The sequence below is a fragment of the Myotis lucifugus genome, unplaced genomic scaffold (genome assembly GCF_000147115.1).
Source record: "Myotis lucifugus unplaced genomic scaffold, Myoluc2.0 scaffold_3, whole genome shotgun sequence".
NCBI lineage: Eukaryota > Metazoa > Chordata > Mammalia > Chiroptera > Vespertilionidae > Myotis > Myotis lucifugus.
The window spans coordinates 11,303,553-11,321,831 of NW_005871051.1; the positions used below are offsets into that span (position 1 = coordinate 11,303,553).

The 18,279-nt window shown below is 47.2% G+C and overlaps 1 protein-coding gene across 5 annotated transcripts in view; it reads right to left on the reverse strand.

Moving 5' to 3' along the window:
* Positions 1-18,279, reverse strand: part of PLEKHM3 (pleckstrin homology domain containing M3) — a 164,968-nt gene that overhangs the window by 54,242 nt on the left and 92,447 nt on the right. Inside the window, exon 8 of one of the 5 annotated variants that reach the window (XM_023760714.1) lies at positions 4,947-5,006. The exons of the other annotated variants lie outside the window; for them this stretch is intronic. Within the exon in view, the coding sequence (XP_023616482.1) occupies positions 4,980-5,006 (27 nt within the window). The 3' untranslated portion in view covers positions 4,947-4,979. Of the gene's footprint in view, positions 1-4,946; positions 5,007-18,279 lie in introns of those variants that run through there. 5 annotated transcript variants of the gene reach the window in all.

An 18,279-nucleotide genomic window follows, 5' to 3' on the forward strand; every position in this document is an offset into this window, starting at 1 on the left:
ACATACAGCTCGGGGATCAGAGTGACAATTTGCTAACTTGAATTAAAAGAACTTGGTCCACATGCATTGAAGACAATTTATAGTTCATTTAGTTTACGTTTCCTTCCATGCCCCATTTTCTTGGGCAAGGGCAAGTCTGAATGGTATGTTTTTGTTTTTTTATGGCGCAGTAAACAATGTTTTTGACATAAAAAGGTCACACTGTAGAGAACAGCTTTCAGAATCTTAACTGAAAGTCACTCTTTGGGCAAACAATGCCATCCAAATACATTAGGTTTTAAATTATGAAATCAATGTTCCTTCTATTCAGAGTAAACAACAGAATTAATGTCAGATTTAACCCTCCGAGTGGCTACACATGTTATGATTTAATTCATATTATGAAATACAGTAAGGGAGGACTTATCACCAAATCATCAAATAAATATGCTAACATCAAAAAGCAGTAGTTCTAGGGGGCTCCTGAGATGGATTAGTTGGTCTTGAACAAGAAAGACACATATTAACATATCCTAAGCTGCTGCCTTTCATGTGTCTCATCCCTTTTGTCCCTGGAACTATATTTAGTACAGAGAGAACAAGGGCGCTGCCAGGGCAGTCAAGTAGAAAGAGAGGGTATTAATTTAGTGGGTCCTGGTCAAGGTTAGGGCATGAGATAGTGGACAAGTACATAGTTAGCTTATTAAAATAGAAGATAGGGTCATATTGGAAACTTAATCTCTAGAGCCTACACTGAGTCTACCTTGACGGTGGCCTGACTACCAAGGACCTGGAGTTTAAGAGTATCTGTCTTCTTCAGTCCCTGTCCGCTTACGGTAGGACAGCGTCTTCCGACTCTACAACATGCTTCTTGGTAGCATCTTTATCGCTTTCCTTTCCTTTCCCCTTTGGCTGTTTCTTCCTCCAGCGTGTCCAATTGGGCACTTCAGGTTTTCTTTTATGTTGTCAAGAATCCCCCGTTTGTAATTTGTCTCCCTTTTCTCTACCAACCTCTTCATTGCCAGGCTGCTTCTCTTCTGATTAGGCCAAGTTATGGTCCTCATTTGCTTTGCTCTTTCAGGTGGGTCTCTCAACTTTTCTATTGAATTCTGCTTCAAAGATTAACTATTCTTTTCTTGAAAATGTTACCGTTCCTTTCCCACTTCTCTTCTTCCTCCCACACTGTCAAGGACATTAAAAAAAAATTCCTTCATTCTTATTATGTCTATAAGCAACAGAATGTTCCAGACCCTGAAAGTGGAACTGGGTCACATCTCTTAATTTTCCTTTGCCCCAGGACCTACTTCTTTTCGAAGGCTTATCTCGAGTACTTTCAGAGACCAAACAGAGGAGAATAAGAGCAAATGTGAGGCAGTGAAAACTCCTTTCCCCTTCCTTTACTGAATTTGCATCTGGTCTGGGTATCTCATCAAAAAGGGTGCCCAGGACTGGCGGCTGTCAATAAATCTTAACTGCTAGCGGTGGCTCTAGCTTCTAGTGAGTTCTACACCCTACCTATAAATGGCCTCTATGTTCTGGGGTAAACTAACTCTTCTAGAGCTGTCTGATCACTTTACAATGATCTGAATGGGTCATTGATGAAGGTATAATAGTGTCCCAGAAATGTCACTTTACCATCAAAATAAGGAGGAAAATCTTATACAGACGGGAGGAGTCTGCAGTGGATGTGGCACTATTCCAGGTATTGGGGATACGGGTGGACAGCTCAGACGAGGCCCCCCTCTCCTGGAGCAATGACTTCTGAGAGTATTTGAAGGCCAAGAAAAATGACCCCAGTCACATGGTCAAGGAAACCAGGTTAAAGCCATCCCATTAAGGAAGAGGGGGATCAATTCGTCGGTGGATGGGGCACTATGCTAGCCAATGCTCCACCTCCCTGAACTAGGAGACACATTTACAAGTGGGCAGGAGGTTAAAAAAAAAATCCTAACCCAACCCAAAAGATAATGGGAATCATCTGTGCTGCTCTCATGTGCAAACCTATAATTTATGGGAAGATGGGAAAGAGAAAGTCCCTGAGGAGGCCTAGCCAAGTTTTGTGGTGAAAACTCAACTGTACTCCAAGCTCAGACTGGAAGAGGTGGGGGTGGAGAGGAGCAAGAAGCCACAGCAAAAATAACACATCTTGAGGCAGCCAGCTCCCTCCCTTCTCCCCAGTCCCAATGCCATTCCTGGGCCAATGCCTCCCTCCCTTCCTCCGGCCACCCTGGCCCTCCCCCACTCACAGGTTATAACTTTTTCCTCTTTGTTTTTCATTCATTATTTAAGAATCTCGAACTGGCTGTAGTCCTCATACTCCCTGTCACAAGGTAGTGCCCGCAATATAAATTACAGGGCATCCTGGGAAGCAGGTAGTTAGGATCAAGTGAGAATGTGTGCTTAATAAAATAAAATGGAGTTACTGGGAATTTTCAAATTACAGGAGGGCGACGATTTCCCTAAATAAATGATAGTATATAATATGTATTTGCATTGTTTGTGCACCCTGACATATAAAGTAATTTGCTGTTAAGAATGTGCTATAAGACTTGATGATAGAATAGGCCATCATTCTTAAATGCAATGTTACTAAGCAGTATCACCCCTACCAGATTCTGATTTTATTTTTTTTAGAAAATAGTTTTGATTTTTAGAGAGGAAGGGAGAAAAAACATCTATGTGAGTGCTCAACATCCATCAGCTGTCTCCTGCACACCCCCTACCGGGGATCAAGCCCGCAACCTAGCATATGCCCTGACTGGCAATCGAACCAGCAACTTTTTGGTGCCCAGGAAGATGCCCCATCCCCTGAGCCACACCGGCCAGGGCCAGACTGGTTTTTGAGCTTCATCTCTAGATCATGATGACCACATAGTGTCTCTTCTGCTGCTTCTATTGGGCTGTCATCACTCAGCTTTATAATATGGCTTTTAAAGGGTATGATCACTAACCAGTCAACTACTGTTTTCAAAGTATTTTTTTAAATTTCTAGTATCAGTGCTTGCTGGGCCATTTGACAAAGCATTTTCACTACCCATTTTAATAATTTGCTAACATAGTTCAATAAAACCATTCAATATATGGTTTATTCATTTCCTTATTAGTCATATAGAGTAAATTATTAACCATGTCAGAGATGGAGAAATTGAGGTCATCTAAACTAGAAAAGATTGGCGGTGGTGGTTGAAATAGAAGCTGAAATAAATGTCCAATTGTCCAGGCAGGGAATCCCCTTTGTAAATGATCTGAGTTTCTAGCGTCAGTTAAGGTGTCCTTCCTATTCATTGGTAGCTTTCACTGTTAGAGAAAAAAAATACAGAGAAAGGAAGCACCTGTGGTCACAGAGTGTCTGATAAAGCCACACTACAGTGTCATAAATCAGCTGCACCTTGTTAATATGACTGAGAGGGACTTTCAACAACAGGCTCACAGAGCGTTCCCTGTGTGCCTGGCGTTCTTCTATGCATTTTACACATTTGTAACAACCTCACAACATTGTGGGCATCTACTTTAACCCCATTTCACAGATAAGGAAACTGAGGCACAACAAGTTTAAGATGCAGCCGAGATGCAAACCCAGGCTGTCTGGCTCTCACCCATTATGCTAGCCTGCCTTTCAGAGGGCATGCCGGAGCTAAACAACAGACTGCGGTTAATTAAAGGCTTACTGGAAAGGCAGCCCTACAGAGAAAACAAGAGATAAACGTTAGTGAGGTCTTCAGTTCACAAACGCTCCCTTACGCAATAACAGAGCCAGAGTTAACAGCGTCTTTTGAGTTCATTCTCATCCTTGCCTTCCTCTTCCTGTAACTGCCACATCCACTTACCTCAGACTTATCGGGCACTTCTTCTTGCCCGGGCCCTGCTCTTAGTGGTGGGGACCGGGATGAATAAGATAAAGACTTGATTCAAGGTTGAATCTTTCCCTTATGGTTTATTTTAAAAGGCTCTTGGGAGCAGACCTGAGGCTAAGTAACACAGGTGTATTGTAATATGGGAATGAGTAACATAGTCTTGGCAGAAACCATAAAATCTTCCCCTTCTGTGCCCAGCCCGGAGCTGAGGACAGCCACAAGGGGGGCTCTCCCAGCACTACCCACTAGACGTGTCCTGTCTCACACACGTTTTGAACTCAGGCACCACGGTGTGTAACGCCTAGCACTTAAATACTTGAGAGGCTGTAAAACACAGTCCGTCAGTCAAGGAGTGCCAGTAATTCCCTGAGGTGCTCATAACCATTCTTTAAGGTGATAGTATTCTTTTTTTATTGTGGTAAATAGACATGAAACTTACCATTCCCGCCATTTTTAGGTATATCTCATAATCACTGTTGGTCACACTTCGTTGATTACTTTCCTAAGTACTATGGCTTCTTCTCTACTTCTAACCACTTCATGGGTAATAAAATTGTAATTCAAGCAATAAGCTGGTTTTCCCAACTGGCACCACTGGCTATGCTAGTATCTGAGAGAGACCCAGGCTGGGATGACTTCAGGCCTCGTGGTCCCCTGCCCTCCCCACCCTCGATAAATTCAGAAGCTACCCAGAGGTCTAAGGTTTCTTTGCCTCCCTCATCCGAAGCAGCTGAATCAACTTCTCTCTCCACCCCTTTCATTATCCCATTCCGTCCACCCCATTGCCATCAGTAGGGTGGAGACGCATCGCTTATAAGTGTGCTGAAGAAAACCCCAGCAGCAAGAAACTAGAATAACTTGCTCCTGCTAACAAAACAAACCAGAAAACACAGTAGGGGCCAAGACCTCACAGTAGCCGAGTTCCAAATCCTTCCTTATCCTGAGGAGACAGACTGCCTGCCTCTCTATTCTAAGCGCAGGCACTGTGGCTTAAGCAAACTCATAGAAGGAATTCAAGCCTCAAGATCCATTTTCAGCTTTTCCCCAGATCCCACGTGCTTTGCATCCTCCCCCCATCCTGCCCGGCCAAATGTGAAAGCCCATGGAAAGACCATTACCTCTCGCTTTGAAAGGACTTGAATGTCCTTATGAACTGACTCCTGGCTGAAAATTCTGGACCCGTGGAGACAGAGAAAGCAGCAGCCAGTTGGAAAACAAAAAAAGAATTGTTATCTCTATGTTAAATTAAACTCAGATCTGCTTAATACCTTGGCCAACTTATGCCACAACTATTTTGGCCCCTTCCACCACCCCAAAGCCTTCTGTGGCCAACATGTGCCGCTGTGCTGCTGTTTGGCACCGTGTACCAGCAGGCCGCTGTGCCAAAGCCGAGTAACACCCTTCCTCCTTCGGGTTTTGGGGTAGCAGGGAGGACTGCTAATTCCTTTTGTGACCACTGGCTAAGGGCTGAGCGGCCAAGAGTTTGGTAAATTATATACACACCTAAAATGTCAGCTGCTCCAGAGATTTTTGCTCTGTGCTTCCAGGGGCTGGAGAGAAGCTTTAGGCTGAAGGCCGTTCCAGGGGAGTCAGGCTTTCTGACCACATTATGTGGGAGGGATGCTAGCAGGACTCCAGGCAGGCAGGGTCCTGGGCAGCAAGGCTTCATCTTGGATACGTTTGTATCCCAGTGATTGGAGCCAATGGGCAAGGAGGAGCATTAAAAATAGTCGCAGTTGTGAACACACACGCGCACGCTCACACACACGAGCAGAGCGAGAGAGACGCTCTACCGCAGAGGTCTGTTTGGGACAGACTAGCTAATACGTAAACATGCACTGACCCAGGTCAGCCGAGTGTGAATATAGAATGTGCTCCTTCTAAACTCCTGGAAACAAAACAAAAAGCAAATTCATGGTATCATAAATCCCACGTAATCAGCCTGCTTTCCCTTTGGGACTATAAATGGGTATAATCTATGGGGTGTCTAGTTCTTTGTTCTGGAATTTTGCTGCTGTTGACGACTGCAGGGCACTCACTGGGTTGGACGGAATGGGACTGTTCTGACCGCATGGCAGTGGTGAAACGCACCTGTAGGAATTTCAGGAGCTGTGGCCTACTCGGGCCAGGTGGCTCCGGTCACATTGGCACCGAGTCTCTTGGGCATTAGGCTCTTTGGCCCGTGGGGTGCTGACACTCTGGGTGCATTTACCTGGTTCTGTTCCCCACTTTACCCTCTTATTCCCTCCTCCACCCAGTGGAACGATTTGGTGGGGCTTCAGCAATAGTGGGGTCTGGCCCTGCTGCCTCCTAGGTCTTGGTGCCAGTTTGCCTCTAGAAATGGAGAATGTTGGTGCTGGAAGGAAATGGTAGAAGGTGGCGATTCAGAGTGTGCCCCTGGAAAAGGGGACCCCTCAACTGCAGCTGACTGTATCCGTTATTCTTTGTTTTAAGTCAGAAACATTGCATCCCACATTGAAACAAAACAAAAGAGGGAGAGGGCTAGAATAGGACAGCCTGGGCCAGTGGTTCTCAACCTTCTGGCCCTTTAAATACAGTTCCTCATGTTGTGACCCAACCATAAAATTATTTTCATTGCTACTTCATAACTGTAATATTGCTACTGTTATGAATCGTAATGTAAATATCTGATATGCAGGATGGTCTTAGGCAACCCCTGTGAAAGGGTCGTTCGACTGCCAAAGGGGTCGCGACCCACAGGTTGAGAACCACTGGTTTAAACCCTAGCTCCTCCACTGCTGGCTAGATAGACAGCTTTGGGCAAGTTCATTTCATTTGTAAAAGGTGGATAGTAATAGTCTCTATCACAGAGGGCTGTAGTGAGGATCAAATGAGGTCATCTGTGTCCATTGCAAACAGGGTCTGGCCTAAAGATAAGCACTCAATAATAAAAGTAACATTTGGAGACATATTACAAAAGCAGATATTATTAATCTAATCATTAGGACAGCTTTTCCACTTTACAAAGATTTGAAGCACCGGAGAGATTATGTGACTTGCTAAAGGATAAGCTGTTGTCACCCTAGATTGTGGGTTTTCTAAATGCTCCGCTCTCTCTCCTTGACTAAGTGATATGAAATGACAGTGAAATGAGCAAGCCCTTGCCTTCAGTGAGTGTGCCTAGCTCAGGGACTGAAGAAAGCAGACTGAAAACCCAGGCCCTTTTAGCTCCTCCTGCCTGTCAGACGAACAGTCCCTGCCCCCCAGCAGGCAGTAGGCAGAGAAAGGAGAAAAAGATGAAACTCAAATCGGTAGTTTTATTACCTGCGATTGCCTAGCCTACTTTCTCTCTGCACCCTTGACCTCTGCTCTAGCCAAGAATCCACTCACAATACCTTCCCCCTGACCCCCTTTATTCTTCAGCTCTAAACCTTCTCTTATAATGCGCCATCCGTTTATTGTCCCTTATGCACACCTGAGCTGCAGTGGGCTCTCGCTGTTAGCCCAACACAAACACCAACTTCTAGATAACCTGACTGATGTAGCAAACCCACTACATGGCATATCATCTTCTTATATTTTTTATTGGCCAACTTGTGTGTGCTGGGTGTTATTCTAACTGCCACTGGATAATAAGGTACTGAGATAATTTGTCTTTAAGGAATATGTGAAACCAAAATATTTAACTTGTTTATATAAGCTGTCCTTCATATCATATCTGTGAAAATGCTTGAAACAGCTATTTCATGAAAAAAAAAAAAAAAAAGCAAATCATCAGTTGACCTCTGGCAAAGGAAAATCTGGACATTTGTCCCTGGGGACTGGAGGGGCTGAGATCTGGCTCCAGCTCCAGGTTCCTGGCTGTGCCCACAGCCAGGCTGCTTTGTGCAAACTGTCTGGGAAACCCCAGAAAGTAGATGTAAGTAGAGGGGCTTCCACAACTTCACTGCTTCTCAAGTACCATAAAGTCATGGGACCCCGGTCCTGAAGCTGGAAGGGGCTGTAAAAATCGCTAATTCAACCTTTTACCTCACAAATGAGGACACTTCAGACTCGAGGTAAAGGGATGAAGGTGGTTTCCATCCAAATAGACCGTGACTCTCTTTTTGGGAACAGATATAGGACAAAGCCAAAGCCTGAAAAAAAAAAGTGGTCCAAATTTGGATGTACTGTATAAAATTGTCATTTAAAGATGCCATATATCTTTAACTTACTGGTTAACAGGGCTAAGAATAATCCCTATAAGGGTTAAGTTAAAATCTATTAGAAAAGAAAAGAAACCAAGCTTTTATGAAGCCCGAGAAGTGCTAGGGACGGGGATATTTTCAGAGGTAAGCCGAGCTTCCACTCCTGAGTGAGACTTAATGGAACACACGCATTCAGGGAGATGCGTGGAATTTAAACACAATTCAACGCCGGTTAATTCCAAGAGTAAAGGCTCTTCAGTCCAAGCTGCCTTCCGCCTCAGCATTAAAGGAAGCTAGAAAGCCAATTACACTCACAGCAGGGCCTCCCCACTACTGCAAGGGAGGAATGCACTGCAAATTCTGTGTGTGCTTTACACGCTAGTAAAACTATGATTGCAGGTGGGAAGAAACATGGATTCTCTTTGTTTCTGCCAACATTTCAGTCTGGTAAGCTCCTCCCTTCTCTACCTGCAGAAACAGGGTGGACTCAGTATTTTTTAAAGCACAGAAAATAGTCTATGATTCTGTAAAATTGAAAAGGTATCCGTGCACAGCCCACCAAAAGGGCATGCATCCTTCAAAGAGACAGGTGCTGAAGGTGCCTACCGTTTGGGGGAAACCCAAACCAACCCTCTGGTCTAAACTCAGGCCTCTCAGCAAGACCAAAGAAAGGTGGTGAGGCTGGAGGGCCAGGCCTGAGTGCTCCACCATAACCGCAGGGAGAGCTCCTTGCCTGTGGGGAGGGGGGGGGGGGGGGTTCTCCAGGTGCAATTCCCTGTGCGACCACTAGGGGAAGGCTAGTCTAGGACCACCCTGGAGGCGGGGAAAGCGTTCCCCACCCAGGTGCTGGGCCATATGGTGACAGCTGCTGCTATGGCAAAATCCAGGACTAGGAACACCTACAGAACCTGAGGGGTAAACCTTGGTGTAGTAAACATTGTTTCTGTGGTGTCAGCTGGAGTCTGGTGTCCACAGATGCAGAGTCTTGGTGACACTGGAGAAAGCTGGCTACAGGGAGCCACTGGTGAAAAGGTCCCCATCTCATAACAACACTAAGACCAGCACTTATACCACTAGGAAGGCTCATATACTTGACCCTGAAGTCAGCAGCAATTCAGGACGTTGTCATATGCAGAACGAAGCTGGCATTGTCCACAGAACTTGCAAAGATCTGAGCCCTCAGGTGCTCAGTGGCCTTGAAATAATGTCCTGTCTCTAAGCTGGGGTCCCTTCTCCAGGTGTCCCCAGATTCTGCTCTCTAGTCTCTGATATCAGCCTCCAGGCTCCTCTCCAGGTGGGAGGCCAGGTCATTCAGACATTGCATAGTCACCTTCTCACTCTGGAGCCCCCTATGCGCCCTCCCCCCTCGCCCTCCCCACTGCCAGGCCCCAGGCCCCCAGCTGTCTTGCATGCTGGTGGAGTGGGACACGGAGATCCGGGAGCCCGAGGGGTGGACACAGGCCGTGCTGCTGGCCAGTCCCACGGGGCCCAGGGTGGCTGGAGAAGCTGGAGTGGGTGCTGCAGTTCATGTTGTTTGGGGAGGAAGGTGAGAGGCGGAGACTCGGGTTCAAGCCGCTCAAGCACAGTTCTAAGTGCCTGATAGATATGAATGCCTCTAAACCTCACAAAAACCTTTTGGGGAAGGTACTATATTCCCCACTTCAGAGATGAAGTGCCTCTTGAGGAAGAGAAGTGACTTGCCCAAGGTCACCTAGTGAGTCTGGCATGAGCTGGCATTTGAGCGTGGGCAGTCAGGCTCTAAGGCCCCAGCACATAACCACTGCACCATCCACCCGTCTGCGATGCCCAAGGTCAGGTATCATTACCACTTTGGAGACCTTTGCTCCAGGCAGAAACTCCATCCCACGCCGGCCTCACACTGGCCTGCTGGTCTCCTGACAGCCATCTTAATTTTGATTTCTATTTAATTTTCCACCTCACAAAGCAGTGCCGGGCAGAGGGAATCTGGGGATACCGTTTGAATATGATTTATTAACCGACAGCTCCGGGAAGTGGAGGGCTTCCTTGCTGCCACCTGACCTCCGAATGTTTGCGTTGCTGCCCTGACCTTGCAGAGTGACCTGGAATGGCTCGCCCGTTTCCTTGTGCGTGTCCACTCTCAGAGCCCTGCTGTCAGCCTGCGCATGTCTGTCAATTAGGACCTCGAGGGCTGGGGATGGGGTCTGCGGGCTTTTGAGGAGCACAATCTAACCCTAACCTCCAGATTCCTTCTCGTAATTGAGCATTCATTAGTTTGACGGAACAAAAGCAGGCATTCTCTAGTATAAAGCAGAGGTCAAAACCAGTGGCTGTGTTTTGTTTGGCCTGCAGTGTGTTTAAATATTGAGAAATTTCACATAAAAATACGGATTTCCGGCTTTTCTTGGAAAACGGGAAGGCATGACAAGGGGGGCGACTGAGTAGCAGCTGTCCCCGCAGAGGGGGGCGCGCTCTGGTTTGTCATCACGGCCGCCGCACGTCTCACCGTGGCCCTGCTTGGGCACAGATGCCACTTGCCTGGCCTCTGCAATAACCCAAGTCTACTGAACCCTGTTCTAAAACCCTATTCCCTCCTTTCGAACGTGGATGGCGCTGCCCAGTGTGCTTGGCCCACCCCTACAGCTGCACCTTTCTATCCTGTCCCCAGCACCTGACACAGAAAGTGGCACATAAGAGATAGTTATCGCTTTCTTCTTACCTGGGTGAATAAATGAAGGACTTGCTCTCAGGAAGAAAGTGAATTTGAGGGACAAGAAACCTGTTGGACAGCTATGAGGCCCAGGCTTATTAATGCTTCGGCAGCTTTCTGAATGACCGAGGCTGCTGCCTAGGCCTTTGCATTGTTTGCTGTGCTGTAAAGATCTTCCCTGCTGTCACCAATGACTCTGAATCTTGTTTAACATTCCAGGAGCAAATGTGTTGATGGTTTAACAGGACTTAGCCAGAAATGAAAACAAAACAAAAAACAAGTCATAATAGAAAGAGCTGTCCCAGTCAACCGTCTATTTTTTCCTCAGAAAAATGAGGGCGATGTTGTTGAAAAGGAGCAAGTTCCAAATGTAGATGGAACTGCAGGCTGCTGTCACAGCCAATAGTCTTGGCTAAGACACATGTGCTAATCTGTCCTTTGAGGCGACCACACTTCCGGTTCCAGTTCTGGAGCATCGTCCAGTGGATGGACTTTGTGGAAGCGCTAGAACCTCTTAAGCCCTCAACACCTAACAAGAGCTTTCTCTCGATCCCCCGGCCCCCTGAAGAGCAGCAGCAAACGTAGACTGTTGACATGAGGCCCTGGGGGGTAAAGTCCCACTGGTATCGCTGGGTTGAGCAGAATCCTGGGCAGCCTCATACCGGAAGTTCTCGGCACACAGGCAGAGTACAGGAGCCTGACCACAGTCAGTAAGAACCACTAGTCCTTTTCTGAGAAAATGAGTTCTCTCAACTTCAAGGTGACCATGGCTCTGGACACACAGTATGTGCTTAGTAAATGTTTGCTAAATGAAAAAACGAACAGGAAGAGAACACCCAGCCAGGGGTTTGGTGATAGCACAGGTTTCAGGAGCACAGGTGGGCGGGAACGGTTATAAACTCTACCCTCTGCAGCTCTAGGCTGGGGAGACTTTCACAAAGTCTTTAGAACAGACTTTCATGTCTCAGGAAAGCAGAGTGACCCCATCATACTCATTCCATGAATGTTTGCTGAGACAATTTATCAAAATAATCCTGAAGCATGCAGTCAAAACGTTCTTCAGAAACGTCCAAGTCAGTAATGAAAATGTTCTCCTGCTCGTTTCCATCACAGAAACACTGTGATCGGTCACGAGGGGTTCGGGGCTCCCAGGGCCCGAAAGTCCTCTGTCACTCCCCTCTGCCGGGCCCACATCCACAGGGCCTCGCGTCACCTTTAGAACCACAGCTTCTAGGAAGCCTTCCCTGACAGCTGAGTTCCTAGGTGTTTGTTCTGGTTACTGTGGCTAAAAACAAATTACCCCCAAACCTAGGCAGCCTCTAAAACCTAGGCAGCCACATCTCATAACAACACTGAGACCAGCACTTATACCACTAGGAAGGCTCATATACTTGACCCTGAAGTCAGCAGCAATTCAAGACAATCGTTTCATTATGCTTAGGTTCTACAGGCCCGAGTTCAAGCAGGACACAGTGGAGATGGCTTGTCTGAGCTCCGTGGTGGCTTGTCGGAGACCACCTATTGTCTTCACTAGCAGAGAAGCGTAGAGACCCCAAAAGCTGGTGACCTTTGAAGCCCTAGCAAAGGTCGGAGCTGTGCACCACCCAGTTAATCTAGATAATGGTAGCTGAAGCATCCTCCCCACCTTAATTCATGTAAATCCTTGTTGATTAGATATTCATGTAAATCCTTATTGATAAGGTAGTCTGCCTATTACTGGTAATTGCCTGCTGATGGGCTAGTCTGTGTGTCACTGGAACCTCCCTACCTAAGGGCTATCCCAGATCAATAAAAGCTTGGCGAGGCCTGAGCTCCAGTGGAAGTCCTTCTCCTTGAGTTGGACTTGCCCGCCTGGCTCCCCAATATTTCCAAATTATCTCGTCTCTTTTCTTTCATTTGTGTGCGGCTCCTCTTCCAGATCCTGAACCCTGAACCACGTGTGACGTGGAGGGGAAACATACTCAACAGTGGCTTGTCCTTCTCTGTAGCCTCCTTGCAAGCTAGGGGTGGGAGCCATTTGAAGGCATTTTCACTCATGTGTTTGGTGTTGCTAATGGCTGTCAACCAGGACTCCTCATGGGCTGGTTGACATAATGGCTGCTTAACAAGAGCGAACGTCCCCACAGAGCACCAGGATGAAGCTGTATCATTCTGTGACCCAGCCTTGGAGGTCACACAGCATCACCCCCATGGTCACAGGCCCATCCAAATCCAGGGAGAGGGAACACAGACCCTGCCGCCCCTTCTCGATGGGAGGAATGTCAAAGTCACAGTGTACGCAGGGCGTGCGGGATGAAAGCGACTGTTGTGTCCACCTTCACAAAACAGAACCTGCCACACTTGGTTAGGTGTGTTTCCCAAGGGCCCTGTGTTCAAACCCACTGACTGAAAAGGTGCTTATCTGCCTCTTTCATTAGACTGTGAACTCGATGAGGAAAGGGACCGGGACTTACTCACCTTCGTGCCCTCTGTTCCCAGCACAGTGCCCGGCACACAGAAGGCATTCAACACATTTGTTGAACTGAACCAAATAGAAAGGAAGAACCAGAAGGGCCCTTTCCTGTTGGCTGTTGGTGGCATAAGGGAAGTTTGACCAGGGAAATAGAATTAGCGTGAGGGGGAAGGACCCAGACCCCTTTCTGGGGCCAAGGCTACTCGCTGTGAGTGTATCATACATGAGAGGGAGGCCTCTCGGGCTGTTTATAGAAAGTAACTGTAAAGAGTCGTTGCTGACTTCGTATTTCTCTTTTCTTGAGCTTTTTGAAAGTATTTCCCCCTTTGTATCTCTGTGTCTCAAGCATGGCAAGTATGAGATTACCCAAGAGGCTGCCTGTTTTTAATACTCAGACGCTCATGTCGCACAGCAGCCAGACGCTGGACAAGGAGCCAGAAAACCTCGGCTTCCGTCTCGGTCCAGTCACTTGGTAGGAGCTGGGTAGCTCTGGCCAGCCACTAACTTTCCACATCTCAGTTTTCTTGCCTGTCAAGGAGGGTGTGAAAAAGGCAGACCTGCCGCTCTCTCAAAGTTGTTTGGAAAAATGCTTTTTAAAAGATAAAGCAAAATACAAATACCTAATGTGATCATTACAGGATACGGTGGTTTTAGAACACATTCGCATGTTCTCTGACAAGCCTGCTTTTGGAAGGTGAAGTCTAATTCTCTTTTCCATAATGTGGGCCCAACAATGTGACTTACTTCAAATGGACAGAATGTGGCAGAAGTGATGCTAGCTGGCTTCCGGAGCAAGGTCCTGAGGAAGGACAGCTTCACCTGCTTCCACGCTCTGGGTCGCTGGCCAGCCAGCCGTCACGTCCCGAGGACACGTGAGCAGCCTGTGGAGAGGCCCGTGGGGAGGAGCGGAGGCCTCCCACCAACCACCAGCACCAACTCGCCAGCTGTGCGATTAGCCCACCTTGGGAGGCAAAGGTGTCTTCGGTGACTGCAATCCTGACCAACATCTGGACTGCAACCTCCTAACAGACTCCACACCCAAACTGCCCACTAAACTGACCGAAATTCCTCACCCAAAGAAATGGGGAGACAATGAAGGCTGACTTTTAAGTTACTAAGTTTTGGGGTAATTTGTTATACGGCAACAGCTAACTAATACTAACCAACCAGTGGTGTGGCAGACATTTCTGTTTCTCTGACCGCGTGATGAGTGAGTTTTGATCCAAATCCTTTCCTGCCTATTCCTAGTGACTCATAACATTCATGTGTGAGGGTCCAATTCCACCGCCAGTCTGATCCAGATGGTTGGATGCCAGGAAACTGGATGCCCGGGAAAGCAATTTCAGCAATGCCTAAACAGTACTCAATTCTGTGGTGTATCCTCATCTATTACAATGTTGTTTATACTTGACAGGCTGAGGGTTGGCTTCTGGAATCCTCATCTCAACCTGGAGGACAAGGCTCTCTATCCAACATTCACAACACAATCATCTTTCCCACCTGGTTCCCAGCGCAGCCACACTGCCTGCCACTGCGCCTGCCCGCCTTCCCCGTGCTCAGTCACTGCTCTGCGGACCAGGTGTGTGGACACAGTTGGGTGTGGAGCCTGGGTCTGCAGACAGACAAAGTTTTATCTAGGCAAAGACTAATCAGCTGGTATAAAGAGCAATCTGTATCACCACCTTGTTGATCAACTACTTTAAGTCACTCAGACAGCTGGTTCCATCACCCAAACACCAAAACCCAGCAGTAAGATCAGCAGGACTCCAAAGACGGAGGCCTTGGGGAGCAGAGACCCGGCGCCCGCCCTGGCGTGTGGCAGTACTGTCACACCTCCCTCCACCCAAGATCTGAAACACCGGGGAGACTGAACCCGAGGCAGGAACTGCTCAGCACCCACCGCTCCCCCGAGAAACTGTTTGCTCTGCTGCCAACCTGCCCACCCTTCACAGAATAGCATTCGATCCCTTCCTTCCCTCAGGAAAGATCGTCAAGGGAGACACACACGTGCGCTTGTTAGAGATCCACTTATTTAAAAGGCATGACTTTCCCACAGATAACATACGGAAAACTAACTCATTAATTGGTTGGAGCAACCCTGGCTAAAGGAGCGAACAGAGATTTAGTGATGTTTTCCTGAGGCCTCATTCCTGCCTCACCCCACGTTATGCTCAGGGGGGTTTGAAGGCAGCGGGCAGTGGCGGGCACTGGCGCTGGCCACAGAGCAACACAGGCGAGCTGTCACACTTTGTTTTTCTGCTTGTTAAATCCGAATGCTCCTAATTAGTTATCCTGCCCGCTAACGCCTGGGCGGACAATGGCGTGGGGATCGGGGGTGCTGAGAGGCTGTGAATACGAGTTCCTCGGCTCCTGAGGCTGGGGGACTGCTGACTTGGCTGTGGTACTGAGGCGCCGTGTTCCTCTCGGCTGTGAATTGAAAGACGGCAGCCCCGTGTGAATAAAGGTCATCACCTGTTACTTCTCCGGTGAAAGGGCAGCTGCGCTGGGTGCCCACTTAGGCGCGGCCTTTGTCTGCTGGCTCTGAATAGCGCCCACAGACAATAACATTCTCTGAGTCTGTGTTTGCTTGGCGGGGCAGGGCCATGCGAAATTACTTGCATAACTTCCTGGGAGAAGAATTCAGTAAAGTGTGTTTTTAACAAGTGGCCTTGAAATGCCTTCAACATGGCCTTTTGGTGATCACGCTCACTAGCTAGACAACACGAGAAAATCTGCAAGCTGGGACCACCGTCTGCACGACTCCTCCAAGGCCAGTGCTGACATATGTTTAGGTCACGCAGATGACAATTCCTACGCTCCATGGGTTCGGAAGACTAGCAGAAAAGTTCACTGAAAAGGTAGCTAGCTGTTCAGGAATGTGTAATGTTCAGAAAGTTGGTCACATTGAACAACTCACCATTATTCTGACATATAAAAAGCAGAGACTGTCATTTGGTTTTAGAGATCAGCATTTCTAATACTGTTTTGTTTCGGGGCTAACATGAAAATGATTAGTTTGGTTTTCTGTTGGGAAGAGAGCTAGCGAGTTTAGGTTAGTGTACGTATGTGTGTATTCATCCATTCATTGGAAGTATATGCCCAGCTGCTTAGAGTAAGTGTTACTGTGTCAGCATAAAACAAACCGGCAGACCCTTGGGCCGCTGCAGAAAGCAGTCTGCACTCGATTTACTCCTCTCTCCCTGGCTCCTGAGGGCTATGGGTCCCCCTCTCTGGAATCCTTTCCATTTCACGTCTCCTTAGTGAGTACTCCAAACTCCAGACTTTTCCATCTTTTTCATCATTAAAACTTCTCTGTTCAAGTCTCTCACCCCTCAAATATCATGCTATGTTTTCAACTGATGAATAAGACAAATGAATTGGTGCCAAAATAATTTATTCTTCTTAGGTAATATATTTCATATTAACTAGAATCTAAATTGCCTTCACCTGCAGGTAGGGTCTGGTTTGGAAATGTAGGGAAGGTGAACCATGGGCAAGTCAGTTCTTCAGACGGTCCCACAGGAGGAGTGTGTGTGTTGGGGGGTGAGTGAGGCAGTGCAGGGAGTGGGTGGGGAGGGGCCCCCTCTAACCGGCCGCCTCACCCATGGGACCCTCCAGTATCCTTTCTCATGAATCATGGACAAACAGAATCATTTAGTGCTTAGCTTACACATGCCCCAAAGGTGAGTAACACCAGAAGAGTTAGTCATTAATATACATTTTGAGTTTTTGTCACCAGAGCGTGAGTAGCCAAAATTTAGAAGTTAAACCTGACCTTTCCTTTCAGCAGGTAGCGGGAACTTGAGAAGAAATCTCCTATCACTTACTCAGTCGGAGGAGTGACACATTAAACCAGGGGTCTGATTTGCTCCTTACGAGCACCTACACTCTCTTGAACATTAACTTACATAGACTAATGTATTCTACTGGTAAAATGTGGAACCTTCTCAGTGTTAAAATAGCTGAGGGGACGCGGGAAGGGGATGGTTTGCCCCGTGGTTCCCAGGGAAAGGGGAGAGCTATGCACGCAGAGTTAGGGCGTCTCCCTGCTGTCTCTCACAGGAGCGTCTCTTTTTATTGTATCCCCATCTTAAAGCTTTTCCAAGGATTGTGATAGTGATGGATAGACTGAAAATAACCAAACACAAATTCTATTCTGCTTCCCATTCTCAAAGTATCAAACCAGGAGAAAGCCCTTAAAAAGTAGTGCCTCTGTTTCAGAACACGCACCAACAGTACTGGAAATATCGGGGGGTGGGGAGGGACGACACACTGTAAAGTAATCCCCATGATGTACATTGAACCCAGTACAACATAATATTGAAAGTAAACTGTAATTGAAACATACAACTTAAAAAAAAGAAATTTTGAGATTTATAGATTTTAAAGCACCAATACTTGTCCATTGGTTCACATATGCTTAGTCATTGCCTGCCAAATCCTTTATAAGAACCACCTGTGGGTTCCAAAACACCACTGTGCAGTCTCACCTCCTGAAAGGAAGTTTCTGTTCATATGATTTTATTTTCTGTTAGATTTACAGTCAAAGGATTTAATAGGATTTTCTAGAAATTTTTACTTTGCTGATCAGAAACTCATCTGAAATTCCAAACTTAAGGAGTAACTCCAGCCTCTGCCCCATCTCCTCCCTCCCGTGGCCCTGCTACCAGGCCAGGAGGGGCCTTGGCTCCTGTCTTTCATGTTACATGTTACGGCCGATTACAGTCAGGTAGTGACTTGTTGTTCAGCTGTTGCTTCCAGGATGTGCTAGTAAAACCCAGTGAGTAACTTAATCCCTGGGGAAATAGACCATTAGGGACTCAGTAGCAGCATAAGCTACGAATGTGGCCAGTAGCTGGCACCCACTGGCCCGTGGGCAGGTGACACCAGCTCCAGCACCACTTGAGGGAGTTCGTTTGTTCAGCAGGGTCCGTCTGTGCTGTGTATTTTCCAACACCCAAGTGTATGATCAGAGGGGAGAATGCAGGCAGAGAGGCCAGGACGGTCAGATAATGAGAAGGGGGAAATGGCCTTGAATTCAAGCTGCATTAGTAGCTTGAATTCTTCAGCCAAATTGTTGAACTGAGTCTATTGGCTATAACTTTAGGGATTGTTATTTATGAAAATGAAAACAGACACACAGAGAGAGATAAGAAG